This window comes from Sceloporus undulatus, chromosome 7 (assembly GCF_019175285.1).
Source record: "Sceloporus undulatus isolate JIND9_A2432 ecotype Alabama chromosome 7, SceUnd_v1.1, whole genome shotgun sequence".
NCBI lineage: Eukaryota > Metazoa > Chordata > Lepidosauria > Squamata > Phrynosomatidae > Sceloporus > Sceloporus undulatus.
Window position 1 is genome coordinate 11,088,645 of NC_056528.1, and position 15,855 is coordinate 11,104,499.

The window sequence follows — 15,855 nt, forward strand, 5'->3', positions numbered from 1 at the left end:
TTTCTCTCTCAATAATGTCCTTTCCCTCCTTTTCTAGAGGAAGTGAGCCTGGTTTCAGTTTATCACTTTCTGGCAGATGCAATTTTGCAGTTTTTTCCGTGTTGGAAAAAGGATGCTGAGGGTTGAACCGCACAGAGTCAGAAAGAGAAAGTGCCAGCTTGGGTGCTAGAAAGTCAGGGCTTCCGAGGGAACAAGTTGTCATCTGTTGGCGATGCACAACGTTTCGCTACTTTATATGTCATATTAGGATTAGTGTCTGAGGCACAGTATAAATAAGAAGGCAGGGAGGGGACGGGGGGTATTATTGGACTATTCTGGCTTTGGATTTTGTCTTCTAAAAATGTCCTCCTCTTTTTTGGGGGGTTTTGTGCCTCCCTCGCAGGTGGAATCCGAGCGCCTTTTCAGCAACATCCAGGAGATCATCCAGCTCCATCGAGTGCTTTGGAGGAGCGTCATGGCCCCCATTTTGGACAAAATCCGAGCCACACGGACCTTGCTGGATCCCACCGACTTCTTCAAGGGCTTCAAGATGGTGGGTGTGATGGGGACAGTACCGTACCAACTGGGGGGACTGGGTACCAGTGCTTGGAAAGTAATTATCACTCCTTGCCAAGTTTCAATATGCAGAGAGATCTTACAGTTTCAAGAGTATTTCATCACATTGCTTTACCTCATTAGTTACTTCTCAGATACTTGTCTATCCTTTTATTTTAAAAAATCCTTGGGAGTAATAAGGCAAGGGCATAAGCCTTGCAGAACAGCCCCCTTAAATCCATAAAAATGCTCTTTATCTTTTTAAACATCACTAGAAAATGTCCCTTATTGACTTTGCAAAGTGGCATTGTGCTTCCTTCTTGGACAGAGGAGGAAAGTGCCTCTGTCTGGCCTTCGGAGACCCAGGAGTTTCTCTTGTCCGCCTGCCTCTCAGCATCCATCCCTCTGCTCCTGCTGGATTCCTCCTTAATTTCCCATCTTTCCCTTCCAGTTCGGCTCCCACTTCAAGCCGTACATCCGCTACTGCATGGAGGAAGAAGGGTGCATGGAGTACATGCGGAATCTGCTTCGGGACAACGACCTCTTCCGCGTCTACGTCACGGTAGGGAAATCCTGGTGGCATTTTGGTCCCTGATCATCCTGGTGAGGAGAGACAGAACCATCCTAGAATAGAGTGGGAAGGGATACTCGAGGGTAACCTAGTCCAGCCCCATTCTGCCATGCAGGAATACGCAGCTGAAAGACTCCCGAGAGATACTGATCCAAAGATGGAGAGTCCATCACCCTTTGAGAGGGTCCATTACACTCTCCAAAAAATGCTTTTGATGTTGTTACCCAGCGCATGAAGTAACACGTCCAACGTATGGCGCCAGATTCTTCACCTTCGTGACTGTAGTCAGTAGCTTGTGAGCTTCTCTCAGATGAGGCTTTTATCCTTAGATGAAGTTCCACTGTGTACAACACTATATACATCGACACCATCCACATCAGTGACAACCCACTCTGAGGCGCACACTGTCTCACTCTCTCAGTGACAGTTGAGAATGACAGTTCCAATGATGCACTGTTTAAATACTGACCCATATAACTGCCACTAGAGCTGTAAATAACTTGCGCAATAGCTCCACCTAGTGGCCACATCCCTGTCATTTCCTCAGACCTGTTTACCATGCTCCTGACAGGAAGTTCTTCCTAATGTTCAGGTGGAAGCTCTTTTCTTGCTCTTCCAGCCCAAACTTTAAAGGAGTTTGTTTGTTTGTTTGTTTATTGAATTCATACCCTGCTTTTCTCCTAGAAATTTGGATCCAAGGCAGAGCTATCTGACGTGTCAAAAGTTCCCAAACTTTGGTCCTCGGAGTGTTTTGGATGCCAGCTTTCAGAAGTCCCAGCCATCTTGACCAACAGTCAGGAACCTTGGGAGATGAAGTCCAAAACATTTGGAGGACCAGAATTTGGGGACCGCTGCCCTATCCCCTCTCAGATTTGTTCAGCACTTTAAACATTGTACTAAAATCCAGAGTGCATTCACCAATGCAAGGGGCAAGGTGCGCATCAGGGACAGACGATAGCACTAGTTTCTACATGCAAGGAGTAATTTTTGTGGGGGTGCAGTTGTTTTGAACTAGACCTTGGAGGAAATGTTCCTTGTTTTGCATCACAACTCCCAGAATCAGGATTGTGAGCAACATATAGCCTCCTCCAGATCTCCCATCATCAAAAGCAATGGCCAGGGGCAGCACAGGCTATGAATAATGGGAGTTGTAGTCCAGCCATGATTAAATGCTAGGCCTGTTTGGGGCTCTGGTACCATGGTAGCCCCTGACCTGGCTCTGATCCAGCTTCCCTTGCAGTGGGCAGAGAAACATAAGCAGTGCAACCGGCTGAAGCTGAGCGACATGTTGGTGAAGCCCCACCAGCGCCTCACCAAGTACCCGCTGCTGCTCAAGTCGGTGCTGAAAAAGACGGAGGAGCCGCACACCCGGGAGACTATCGTTACAATGGTAAGGCAATGGGGGAAAGAATTGTTTTTGTGGGGGGCAAAATGAGGGCATTGCTTCCCTTCATAGCCCCAGCCCTGTGCAGAAGAAGACGCAGTCAAGGTTGGGAAGCCACAAGATGGAGGAGGAAGTGTCAGGGCTGCTTGCCTCTCTGTGCTTTGCATCTCTGATTGGCTTCTTTTCCTTTCCTTCCCAGATCAACTCGGTGGAGCGTTTCATCAACCACGTAAACTCCCGGATGCGCCAATGCCAGGAGCAGCAGCGCCTGGCCACCATCGTCAGCCGGATTGATGCCTATGAGGTGGTGGAGGGCAGCACCGACGAAGTGGACAAGGTGCGGGGAAAGTGGGGGGCACACACCAAACAGGGGTGTCTTTAGTGGCATGTGGGGGTATTTGGATCACAATGGGTGAACACCTGGTAGGACGGGCTCTCCTTGTCCATCTGACCACCCCATTGCAGATTGCTGCCCCGTTCTCCCTTCTCTCTCATAGGATGAGAGGGCAAGATACATTGTGGGCTCTTGGCTCATGAACCCATTGGGTTTTGCCTCTTTCTTAGATCCTGAAGGAGTTCCTGCAGCTGGACCTAACGGCCCCGATCCCGGGAACCTCCACAGAGGAGACGCGGCAGCTTCTGCTGGAAGGGAGCCTCAAGATGAAGGAAGGGAAGGACAGCAAGGTGAGCACTGAGGTTTTGGAGAGTATGAGGGTGGCACTGGTCCTGTCGCTGGGAAAGGAATATTTAGTGACCGGTGACCGGTGGCCAACCTTCCCTCCTGACTCTTCCCTCATTGCCTCCTCCGTCCAGATGGACGTCTACTGCTTCCTCTTCACCGACCTCTTCCTCATCACCAAACCCGTGAAGAAGGCCGAGAGGACCAAGGTGATCCGGCAGCCGCTCCTGGTGGACAAGGTGGTCTGCCGTGCCCTCAAGGACCCCGGTGAGCAGTTTGCACCAATGGAGACCCTGGGAATATAAAGGGGCAGCCATCGCCTTTCCCTCCCCATTTCCCTGAATAGAAAGATGTTTATATAAAGAAAATGGGTGACTGCTTGGAGGTTTTTGCATTTCATCATATTGGTTGTGCCCAAAGAAAAAAGAAACAGCAAAATAAATTAAAGGGGGGGGGGGAGAGCACAGAAAAGCAATTACTTGCACAACCTCCCTCCAAAATAAAGTGGGAGCAGGGAGAAGAGAATAAAAAATAATCAGCAGCAGCACAGGGGAAAATATTTTGCAACGATAACAATTGAATAAAAATAATAATAATGGGAAATAGTAATGAAATAATAAAAGCAATGGAATGGGTTTTCTAATCCAGCCTCCTGCTGAAAAGGAACCCAGAGTAAAGTCCTCCTAAGAGATAGACATCCAACCCCAGTTTGGAAACTTTTTTAATGGTGGACAGTCCTCCAGCTCCTGAGAGAGTCCAAACAGCTCTTTTCCTCTTCTCTCCATCATCTGGAAGTCATTCCTAATGCTTAGTTGGAATCTTTTTTCCTGTGGTTTGCATCCATTGCTTCATGGAGTCTCTGGAACAGCAGAAAACAAGCTGGCTCCATCTTTTCCATGCCAGATGCTCAGATATCTAGAGGTGGCTGTCATCTAAACTGTGATAATCTGTGATGACCTACGGCCAAAGTCATGGCCAAAGCCCTTTCCAATTCTTTCCAATTCTTCTTCCTTTCCTAGGTTCTTTTCTGCTGATTTATCTCAATGAATTTCGGAGTGCTGTGGGCGCCTACACCTTCCAGGCCAGCGGGCAGTTGCTGTGCCGGAGCTGGGTGGACGCTCTCTGCAATGCCCAGGTGGGTGCGACAGGAGAGCCATCACCTTACGGAAATATTTGTATTTATACCAGTGGAATCTGTATTTCAGAGGAAGGCACTGGCAAAACCACTTCTAAATACTCTTTGCCTAAGAAAACCCTGAGAAATGCATGGGTTTGCCATAAGTGAACAGGCAACTTGAAGGCACATGCATGCACACACTCTGGCTTGCATCTGAGCTTATCTCTGTTGAAAGAGGTTTATACTTCTGGAGTTTCAAGCTGGAAAGGAAAAGGAAAATAATCTTTCAGAGCCTGTTTCAGTACTGTATTTTTTAAATTGCAAGTTTGGCAGAGGGAACCTATTGGTCTCTTTAAGACTGACTGGTCTGTCTGTCCCTCTATCTACCCATCTTATTTATCTGTCTGTCTATCTATCTGTCTGTCTGGTTTGGAGAACCGGTGTATAGACTTCTATGATCTCTCTCTCTCTCTCTCTCTCTCTCTCTCTATCTATCTATCTATTTTTGATTTGGAGAGCCAGTGTAGTGTACTGACTGTTGGACTAAGGGTTTGAATCTCCCAAACAGCCATTGGAAATGCACTTGGGATGTCACACACTCTCAACCTCAAAGGAAGGCTATACAAAACCCACTTCTGAAGAAATATCTCCAGGAAAACCCCATGAGCATAAGCTGGAAGCAATCTGAACACAACCAACCACCACAGTTTATAGGAGCATCATATTAGCAATCCACAAAAGCTCATGCTAAAGGAGATTGGTCTTAAAAGTGCCACCAGATTCCTCCTCTACCTCTTCCTTCCTTTGCAGACTTATGTTTTAGCTTTTAAGAAAACCAGTGGATAGGGAAAAAATCCAAGCGTAGTTTGTAGGTGCTGCTGGAGCTGGTTTCCATGCTGGTGGGCAGACTTTGTGGAGACAAGGAGGAGAAAGCAGAATCTTTTTCTGCGAAAGAGCCAGGAAGGAAGTGAAACTTCAGAATTGCAATCTATGTTAATCGAGAAGCAGTCATTCAGAAAGACCATTTTTTAGTCTTCCTAAATGACTAAAGGAGGGCGAAGGAGATACCTGAAGCCACCAGGAACGTCTTTCTGTTTTTCACCCTCCTCCTCGACTCATAAGTTCAGGTGATTTGTCACCAACATTGGTGCTCAGCTTTTGACAACATAGGTGTGTGTCTGTGTGTGATCAGGTTGGCCATTTTCCTGGGTCGGTGGTCACACAGGAGACCAAAAACCAGTTTTTTTGGAGCTGATAAAGGGCAAGGAAACAGACCAAGATGGTAAGAAATCTCTCTGTGGCATGATCCAACTCCAATTCCCCTTTGATAAAAGAGAGGCATGGTAAATAGGCCTCATTGAATTTGTCATTCAAATTCATGTACAATAGCACCTCAGAAACACAAAACAGTGATACCTTTATTGCATATCTCTTTTTGGAATAAATCTGTTAATAATAATAATAATAATAATAATAATAATAATAATAATAATAGGATTTATTTATATACCGCCCAATCACTGGGAATCCGGGCAGCTTACAACAGAAGGGATAATAGACAGTTCCCTGCCCTCAGGCTTACAATCTAAAAGACACGACACAAAAAGAGAAGGGAATGGTGGGGGGGGGGGATCAGGTCCAGCATTCTTCTCTCCCTCTGAGGCCTGGACCAAGGCAGATGGACTGGAGGGAGGACTCTTCTTCTTCAGGCTAGTCCCAATGGAGCTGGGCCAGCCTATTCACTCCCTCCCAGGCTGAAGGATGACAGTTATGGCGGGAGGAGCCTTTATCTTCAGCCTAGCCCCGATGGAGCTGGGCCAGCCTATTTACTCCCTCCCAGGCTGAACGATGATAGTTATGGAGGGAAGAGCCTGGGGCTGCATCTTTGCACCTTTCTCTGGTTCCTCTTCCCATGTTGTTCAACTTTCTCCTACAGAATAAGCTACAGCATTTGCGACTGAAGGCCCACCAGTGCAACCAACAGTTGCAGAGCCTGGAGGAAGAGGAAGAGGAAGAGGAGGAAGGAGAGGAAGAGGAAGGAGAGGAAGACGAGGAAGAGGATGCCGAGAGCGGGGTTTCTGGGGCCAGCTCCCCCACCATCCTTCGCAAGAGCACCAACAGTTTGGACTCCCAGCAGTGGTAAGCCCAGCTCAGAGGTGAATTCTGTTCCTATAGACTCCTAAAACCCAGTGTAGGCTCACTGTTCCCAAAGCAGGTTTGCTGCCAGCTGTCTCTGCTCCAAGTGCTCTTCCTTCCCAAAGGTTAAGCACTACAAAAAGGTAAAAGGGGTTGCAAGCAAATAGCTTAGGGTTGGGCTGTGGAATCTGTGACTTTTCGGATGCTGTTGAAGCACAGTTCCCAGCAGAAGTCAGGCATGATGGGAGCCTGGCATCTAGTATTTCCCATGTCAATGAGGTGGTAAATTCAGGTTTGGGAGAGCTTAAAAAAAAAACCCTGTGGGAATAATAACCCTATAATCCTAGGGTTCCTTCAGAGGGCACCAAGTCCATGCAGGACCTCCAGCTACAGCATCCCCAGCAACAGATCCCTCTTTAAATATCTCAAGGGCTGCCCCAGAGAGAAGGGAGAGGATTTATTCTTTGCCGTCCCAAGGGATAGGACCAGGTCTGTTGGTTTGAAGCTATAAAAGGGTACGTTTTTGACTGAACACGGGAAGAAACGTCTTGATGGCGAGAGCAATTTGGCAATGGAACCAATTTCCTAGAGGGATGGTTGGGGTCTCCTTCTCTGGCTGCCTTTCAAAAACAGTCTTTTGGGGGGGGGGTATCTATGTCCTTCTTAAAATAAGGCACGCAGATGTAGAGCAAGGGGCAAAGCGGTCTTAAGAGTTCCAAAAATGTACAATTTGGACAAAAGCCCAGAGTGATATGGGAGCCACAGGGCAACAATGGTGTGTCTGTGTGTCTATGTATGTGATGCACTTAGAAGGCAGTTGACCTTTCCTTCAATTGCTCCGCAGCCTCTCCGATGGCTCCACTGAGACCATCTCCGTCATGGTGGTGGACGCCGGCGAGGTACCTCCTTCACCCGACTCAGAGGTCGGCCCCTTCAGCTCACAATCAGACGAGGCCTCCATCAGCACCACTGCCTCGTCCACGACGCCAACCCTAGAGGTAGGTGAGTCCCTGCCAGTGGTAGCCACTGACCACGGCCTGAAACCAGAGTCTGGCACCTGCCGCTCGTCTTCCATCGACAGCGCCTACGGGACTCTTTCGCCCACCTCCATAGAGGAGTTTGCCGAACAGCAGCAACGCCGGCAGCAGCTGGAGACGGTTGCTTCCATGGAAGAGGAGGATGCTCACACCTCCCCCTGCCACCGCACCAGCTCCCCAAAACTGCGCAGGCAAACCCCCGTCCAGCTCCTCCCAGTCAAGACTAAGGTGCTGAAGTCCAAATCGGAGGCCAACCTCTTGCAACTGCTCCCAGGCTCCTTGCAACTCGCCCAGAGCAAAAGCCTATCTGAACTCTGCCCAGCCATCTTCCTCCTGGGCTGCCCCCGGACTAACGGGTCGCAAAGCCCATTGGTCTGCCCCACTGGCCCCTTCAACAGCAGCAGCAGCAACAGCAGTGCCTCAGAGTTGTCGGAGGCCGAGGAGCCCTCCTTGCCCAGACTTGGCTACGTTTCTCTGGAGGCCTCGCAGGACAGCATCTCCGAAGGGCTGTCGCGTCCCCCCAGCTGGCCGCCAGGAGAGGGTCACCAAGGGGAAGGGCCCCCCGCTGCCCGCCGGACTCTTTCAGACCCGCAGGCCATCCAGCACCGCAAGCTGACCCTGGCCCAGCTCTACCGCATCCGCACAACTTTGCTGCTGAACTCCACGCTCACCGCCTCGTGAGTGTTGGGGGGAGATTCGGAAGGAGATTCAGGGGTCAGGTTGGGGTTTGCAGGATGTATAGACCTTGCAGTTAAGTAACTCCTTTTTCTCTCCTTATTTTCTGTCTGTTTCAGGGAGGTATGAGATGGTCAGGAGGAGTGCAAGAAGAACAAGAGCGACGCCACTTCTAGAGCCAGGAGTCCCACGTACTTTTTTTGAATTGTATAACCCTTGGGTCCTGGGCACACTTTTCCTCACCATGGGTGCAGATGCTGCTCTTCCACTGGCATAGCGGGTGGATTTGAGGTACCATCTCAGGAGCACCAGAGGATTTGGGGAGGGAGGGGAAGGTGGTTGACTGCTGTGACCGTCAATGCCGGCAGAGCGTATGTTTATGTGTGTGCAACTGGGAAGGCATCCAACTTTCATGCCCTTGCAGCGATCATGTGCATCTGGGCATGCTCTTGAGTGATCAAAGGGCAGAGGAGGTGTGCACTGCAAAGGAGAACACAAGGATTTCTAGACGTCCATCTATGTGTTTGCACCGAACAGGAACTTTGGATGCTTCATCCAGATTTGGAGACAGATGGACTCTGGGATAAGGACATCTGGTGTGTATATATGTGTGTGTGTTGTGGTGTATGTGAGGGGGTTGTCTTCCCAAAACAGCACCCTGTGGAGTAATATCTCCTATGGTGGCCAGGCAACTGGGTGTGAATGGGCTGCTTGCAAGTCATTCAAGTCACTTGTGCAAGTCACCCGACTGCCATCCACCTCCACAGATGCACACAGATCTTCCAGAATTTTCTCTTGTGCAATGGTCAGATGGCTCTGTTACCCACATGGCTTCTTCCATCAATGGCTACCCCATGTTGCCTTATGATCAGCCCCTGGGAACATTTTTATAACATGTGGAGAATGGGAGCAAATTTGTGGGAAAGAAGATGTGTGCTCTTCAAAATTATGTCCACGTTTCACACCGGCTACAATCGGCTCTTCCGACCCTTGCAAGGTAGACCTACACAACCGCACCATGGGGCCGTTGTTGGGGCTGTTGACCATGCAGCATGTTAAGCATAAGGTCTGGTGGAGTGTGCAACTTTCAGCTTCGATGGTCTCAGCTGTCAACTTGTGATCATCATTTTTTGCATGAACAAACTTAGTTCTACCCCATGGGTTCACTTCTGCTCCAGATCCAGTTATGCAAAAAAATAATTTGTTAAAAAAGGACCTCGCTCGTCTAATTGGGAACTCCATTGGGCTTTTTGCTCAGGCGGAGAGATGCGCAAACCACTAGCGTTTCTCCTGGAAGGGACCCTTTTGCAAAAAGAGAGATGGCCCAGTTTGAGACCAGATCCCACCATGCTCTTTGTACTGGGAGGGAGAGGACTCCATCCTGGCTAAGCTGACAAAGACCGAACAAGGATGTTGGGAAAGGAAAGTGTGGAAGCCAAGAGTTCTTGTAAGTGGACAGGAAGAAGGAGGAGACTCGGGGTTGGAAAACATGGGCTTTGGGGTGGCAAGGAGGATGGAAATCAAGACTAGGTGGAAAGGTGAGTCAGGGCCACCAGGATGCCAATTTCTGGATGAGCCAGGAAAACAAAATGGAGACATGGTCCCAGCCATCCCTTGGCATTTCTGGGTGAAGTCATTGAAGTGGGCAGAGCTTGGAGAGATTACATGTTTGGACTATGGCTCCCAGAATCCCCACAAAGCAACCTGGGGAGCTGTAGTCCGAAGAAGTAACTTTTCAGGCTCTGTAATTGGATCCGCTGATCGGAAAGGGGAGCCTGCTTTCCCTTCTGTTCTGTGAAATGGTGGGAAATGCCAAGAAGTGAAGCTCAGCATTGGGCTGGTGGCAAATGGAAGGAAGGAAGGAAGGAAGGAAGGAGGCATCTGATACCTTCATTACTTCCAGCTTTGTGGCAATAACTGATGAGCCAACCCAAACAAACACCACGTTTCCCTTCCAAAACTAGAGAAAAGTTGGATTTGCAGGGTTTGTTTATTAAACGAGAAAGGGATCAATTGGCACAGAAGGTTTTCCGATGGCGAAGGGGGTGTTGCAATAGGGAGGGGAAGGAAGATTCATAAATTGTCCCTGCTCCCAGTTTATTTGTTGCAAAAGGTGTGGCCCACAGGTGTCACTTGTGTGTGCGTGCGTGTGTGCGTTTTAAAATGTTGCGTATTTATTAAGCTTAACCCTGCCCTCGGTACCCGAGACCCACCTGCCGAAAACTGTTTATCTGTACTATTCTCTCACTGGGGAGGTGATGATGGACACTTTGCCCCTGTTCATTTTACGTCACATTGTGTATTTGATGCTCCTGTGCCCCCCCCCCCCCCCCCCCCCTCTTGGGGGGGCAGTTTTGGGGGGGTTCGGAGGTCCCTCTAATGCTACCATCTCCACCCCCCACCCCCCGTGCTGTCACTTCTTAATGGATCAAAAATTAAAACATAGACCAGATTCCCCAGCTGTCGTCTTCTGTGTTATTTCTCTTTGCACTGCAGAGTCAGTTGAGGTGTGTGTTGTGTATGTGTGTGTTTGAGAAAGAAGACATTCCTGCTTGAAATGTGAAATAATCAACCAAAACCTGCTTTGTTAGGGCTTGGGTTCGGGTCACTTGTCTCCAAGGAGGTATTGTAGTGTGTTTTTCTAAACCAGAAATTTCTTTTTTGGGGGGGTTACGTGGCAGAGCCTTTGGGAGATCGGTGTGGATTTCACAGCCTCCAACGGTTCACAGATGAAACCCAGGAGAAGGGTGGCCAAGGGGCATCCAAGTGTGGTCAAGGTGGCCAAAATGAGGAAGGACCCACACGCAATAGTAGCTCCGGCTGTCTGCTTTTGGAAAGGGCAAGATTCAGAGTTAATCATGCAGATATTTTAGCCCTTTGAATTTGGTTTGCAAAAATGGAAGCAAGTTTAGGATAAAGGGAACAAGAGAGAGAAGATGGGACATCTTAAGAGCTGCTAAGAAAGAGTGGGATGGCAGAGGATTAACCAGGATTGCCAGATTGGGAGATTATGGGACTTCCAAGGGTTGCAATGAATGAATGATTTTTTTGCAGCAAAAGGTTGCAAAATGTGTGTGTGGAGGTTTAATCAATGGAAAAATACACAAAACCCAACACTTCTAATGTTTCTAAGTGGTGGCGGGGAAATAGTGGCGGTGGCGATTTGGATCTGCATGCAAAAAGGAGAGAAGGAGAAAAAGGACCCTTGAGCATCCAGGGCTGCCAGGTTTTGCTTCTTCAGGAGGGGAAGCCCCACTGCCATCGCCAGCCTCTTCCTCCTCTGACGCTGGAGAACCAGACCAGCTGAAACGCTGCCTTCCACGATGGCATTCCCCACCGATGGTCATCAAAAACCAGACTTTACAAAGCCAGCTGCCTAGAATTCCAGTAAGTTTTCAGTGTGTTTAAAGACAGAGTTCCATGACATGGATGTGGGTTGCCCTTTTCTCCCCATGATGCCTTATTTTAACTATGGTTAATTTCATTTTATTTATCGGATGTATTTTATGATGTGTGTTAGTTTAATGTGGGGTAAGGGGATTATGTTATTTTTATTTTCTGGTTTTGTAGCTGTTAGTGTTGTATTTTATGATTGTTACCCACCTATTATTATTACTATTATTATTATTATTATTATATTAACAGTAGGAGCTAAACGTTTCTCTCTCTACTTTTTTGCAGCACGAAAGGGACCTCCGTCTTCAGAGCCTTCCTTGTAGCAATTTGAGTAATTTCTGCACTTCTCCAGTTAAGTGTGTTGTTATTTATATGTTTCCTTCTCAGAACTTGGAAAGTTCATTTTCTAGACTGCAACTTCCAAACAGGGCTGAGAGGGAAATTCTGCCGATTGCACCCCTCTCCCCATTTCTTTTAACCTTTCTCGGTTTTCTGCACAAACCTGACAAAAGCTACAGACAAAGCTCTTTCCGCATGTACATATTTCGGTTTTCTTTGAAAAGCTGCACAGGAGCACATGCTTTCTCTGCAAGAGCCTTCCTTGAAAGCTGCTCACTCAGCATTTGCCTTGGGCCACACTTTCCATTCCGTCTTGTTTCCTTTCCTTTGCAAATGAATGCGGTGCTTATTCAGATCAAATCGCTTTTCTTTTAAGTGTGTAGTCAGCAGTGTCCTTCAAAGTTGAGAAAATAATTTCATCCTGAGAAAGCATTTCTCCTTTTTGCACTTATTTCTGCTGCAAGCAAAAAAATATGCTCAAATATGCCTTGCCTTAAACAGAGTGATGACATGTGCCTTCAAGTCATTTCTGACTTATGGAGACCCTAAAGGCAACCTATAATGGGTTTTCATTGGCAAGGCTTGTTCAGAGGCAGGTTTGCCTTTGCTTCCCTTTGAGGCTGAGAGAATGTGCCTTGCCCAGTGGGTTTCTATGGCCGAGTTGAGATTTGAACCCAGGTCTCTAGAGTCATAGTTCAGTGCCATTCCTTGATAAAACATTCCTTCAGTCCTCAAATTTTTGTAACAGCACAAGGAAAGACGAGATCGATACTTAACATCTATCCCACCTTCCAGTCACCCTGTTAACCCAAAAGAACCGAGGATCGTCCCAATCATACCACAAACCCTTACCTTGCTCCTATGTAATACTAGGTCAGCAAAAAACAAATCCCATATTATATATGACCTGCTATTTGAGGAAAACGCCGATCTAGCATGTATTACAGAAACCTGGCTGGGGGAGGATAGCTGTGTGACCTGGGCCAAAACTCTCCCGGCTGGGTATGTAGTGAAGGAGCAGGTTAGGGAAAGTGAGCGAGGGGGCGGTGTGGCCATGGTCCATAAAAATCATATCAGTTTGACCAGGAACTCAGTCATGAAACTGAGACACATTGAGTGTATTTACCTGACCCTAAAGGCCAAGGGCAGTATAGGGATTCTGTTGGTCTACTGTCCACCCCGTGGGCTAACAGACTCCCTGGCTGAGCGGACACAGCTGGTCTCAGAGCTGGTGCTGGAGTCTCCCAGGCTCCTTGTCCTGGGGGACCTCAACATCCCCTTCAAGGCCGGCTCACCAGATCTACCAGGTGCGGCTCGGCAGTTCATGGATTCCATGACAGCCATGAGCCTGTACCAGTTGGTCCTGGGTCCGACACATTGCGCAGGTAATACACTCGACGTGGTCTTTAGTACAGACCGAGAACATCCGTGAGCAGAGGTAATGGATATCTCCCCCTTGTCATGGACGGACCATTTCCTGGTCAAGGTAGGACTGAAGGCCACAATCCAAAAACCCCTCGAGGGTGGAGGACCAATTAGAATGGTCCATCCTTGAAGGCTGATGGAACCCAAAATGTTCCAAGAAGCCCTAGAGGGAGTTATGATTGGGAACAATGGCGATTCTGTTGATACCCTGGTATATAATTGGAATAATATCCTTACCGAGGCAATAGACTCTATCGCACCCGAGCGTCCTTACCAGCCTGCTCCAAATAGAAAACCCTGGTACACGGAAGATCTTCACCAGATGAAGCGGGCTGTGCAACAACTAGAGCGCAGCTGGCGGAAACATCAACGCATATCTGACAAGACACTCCATGAGAACATGTTACGTTCCTACGGAGTGGCAATTGATGCAGCAAAGAATTCATTCTGTGCTGCACGGATTGCATCGGCAGAGTCTCGTCCAGCAGAGCTGTTCAGGGTAGTTAAGGAATTAACTCAACTGCCGGCCTCCCTGAACCCTCTATTAGAACCAACCATAGCCTGCTGTGACGCTTTTAATGACTTTTTTGCCAATAAAATCTCTCAGATAAGGGCTGACCTTGATGCCGGCGTTTTGACAGAACCTATAGAAGAGGTATCCAGTGACTCTGGAAACAGAATTAAACTGGATCACTTTGAGTTTGTAAATACCAATGACGTGGACAAGCTCCTTGGTTGTGTAAAAAGGATGACATGTCCTCTCGACCCTTGCCTATCTTGGCTGACCGTCCAGGGAGGAGATGCAATAAAAACACCATTACATCTTATACTTAATGCATCTCTTCAGGGGGGTATATTTCCATCTGCCTTAAAACAGGCAATAGTGAAACCACTCCTTAAAAAAACCCTCCCTAGATCCCCTGCAAATATGTAACTATAGACCGGTCTCCCTATTACCATTCTTGGGCAAGGTGATCGAGAGGGCAGTCACCTTTCAACTCCTAGCCATCTTGGATGAAACCGATTATCTGGACCCATTTCAAACTGGCTTCAGAGTGGGATACGGAGCTGAGACTGCCATGGTTGCCTTAGTCGATGACCTTCGTCTGGGCATCGACAGGGGAAGTGTGACCCTGTTGGTGCTTTTGGACATCTCAGTGGCCTTCGATACCATTGACCACGGTATCCTTCTGGAACGCCTGAGCGAGCTGGGCATCGGGGGCACTGCACTCCAGTGGCTCCGCTCCTACCTCTTGGATAGGTCCCAGATGGTGAGGCTGGGGAACAGCTGCTCTCAGAAAAGAGAGCTGACATCGGGTGTCCCCCAGGGCACCATTCTGTCCCCCATACTGTTTAATATTTACATGAAACCACTGGGTCAGATCATATGGAAACATGGAGCTTGGTGTTACCAGTACGCTGATGACACCCAGATCTAACTCTCCATGTCTCCGACTGATACAATGACTAAGGAAGGCATCTCTTCTCTGGATGCCTGCCTGGGGTCAGTAATGGGCTGGATGAGGGAAAACAAACTCAAGCTGAATCCAGAGAAAACAGAGGTACTTGTGATAGGTACCCCAAGTCCAGACAGAGAAATTTGCCATCCAGTCCTGGACGGGGTCACACTTCCCCTAAAGGACAAAGTTCGCAGTTTGGGAGTACTCCTGGACTCATCTCTACAGTTATCATCTCAAGTGGATGCGATGGCCAGGAGTGCGTGGTACCAGCTTCGGCTGATACGCCAACTGCGTCCCTGTCTGGACCGAAAGGACCTTGAAACTGTAGTACACACACTGGTAACCTCTCGCTTGGACTTCTGTAATGCGCTCTACATGGAGCTTCCTTTGTACCAGGTTCAGAAGCTTCAGCTAGTACAAAATGCTGCAGCCAGATTGGTCACTGGAACTTCCAGGTCAGACCATATAACACCGGTACTAAAATCTTTACACTGGCTGCCTATTAGCTTCCGGGCTCAATACAAAGTGTTGGTTATTACCTTTAAAGCCCTACATGGCTTGGGCCCAAGTTACTTGAGGGAACACCTCTCCCTACACAATCCGCCCACACTCTCAGAACAACAGGGACGTATTTATTCGAGCATCCCAGGGTGAGATTAACATCTACTCAACAAAGAGCATTTTCGGCTACAGTCCCCATGCACTGGAACAATCTTCCGGAAGAGATTGGCTTATTCCTACTTTGGAAACCTTTAAGAAGGCATTAAAAACTTATCTCTTCCAATTAGCATACCCTCCCGACTCCTCATAAAGTATATTTCTCTAATAGAAGCTAAACTAAGACCCCAGTCAGGATCGGCACATTGCATGCTTTTTTTAGCTAGAGGACTATTTTATATACTGTTTTTAATAATTGTTGCTGGTATTATTGTAATTGTATTTGTAATTGTATTTGCATTTGAAACTGCTTTGTATCGTACTGCTGTATTGTATATTCTGTTGTAATCCTGCTTCAATCCAGCGGGAGAAGCGGGAAATATTAAAAAAAAACAACATATTATTATTATTATTATTATTATTATTATTATTATTATTATTATTA

At 47.9% G+C, this 15,855-nt stretch overlaps 2 protein-coding genes across 6 annotated transcripts in view; both read left to right on the forward strand.

Moving 5' to 3' along the window:
• The window catches only part of PLEKHG5 (pleckstrin homology and RhoGEF domain containing G5), a 60,328-nt gene extending 49,867 nt beyond the window's left edge, over window positions 1–10,461 (forward strand). For 2 of the 4 annotated variants that reach the window (XM_042477907.1, XM_042477908.1), the window contains exons 12-21: window positions 383–532; window positions 986–1,096; window positions 2,334–2,495; window positions 2,689–2,826; window positions 3,054–3,173; window positions 3,303–3,435; window positions 4,188–4,303; window positions 6,222–6,424; window positions 7,266–8,135; window positions 8,253–10,461. In XM_042477907.1, the coding sequence (XP_042333841.1) occupies window positions 383–532; window positions 986–1,096; window positions 2,334–2,495; window positions 2,689–2,826; window positions 3,054–3,173; window positions 3,303–3,435; window positions 4,188–4,303; window positions 6,222–6,424; window positions 7,266–8,135; window positions 8,253–8,262 (2,013 nt within the window). In that variant the 3' untranslated portion in view covers window positions 8,263–10,461. Of the gene's footprint in view, window positions 1–382; window positions 533–985; window positions 1,097–2,333; window positions 2,496–2,688; window positions 2,827–3,053; window positions 3,174–3,302; window positions 3,436–4,187; window positions 4,304–6,221; window positions 6,425–7,265; window positions 8,140–8,252 lie in introns of those variants that run through there. The other 2 variants (XM_042477905.1, XM_042477906.1) reach the window with 2 other exon arrangements.
• Window positions 10,462–11,239: 778 nt separating this feature from the next.
• The window catches only part of TNFRSF25 (TNF receptor superfamily member 25), a 20,878-nt gene continuing 16,262 nt past the window's right edge, over window positions 11,240–15,855 (forward strand). For both annotated transcript variants that reach the window (XM_042477911.1, XM_042477912.1), the window contains exons 1-2: window positions 11,240–11,520; window positions 11,815–11,880. In XM_042477911.1, the coding sequence (XP_042333845.1) occupies window positions 11,473–11,520; window positions 11,815–11,880 (114 nt within the window). In that variant the 5' untranslated portion in view covers window positions 11,240–11,472. The remainder of the gene's footprint in view (window positions 11,521–11,814; window positions 11,881–15,855) is intronic.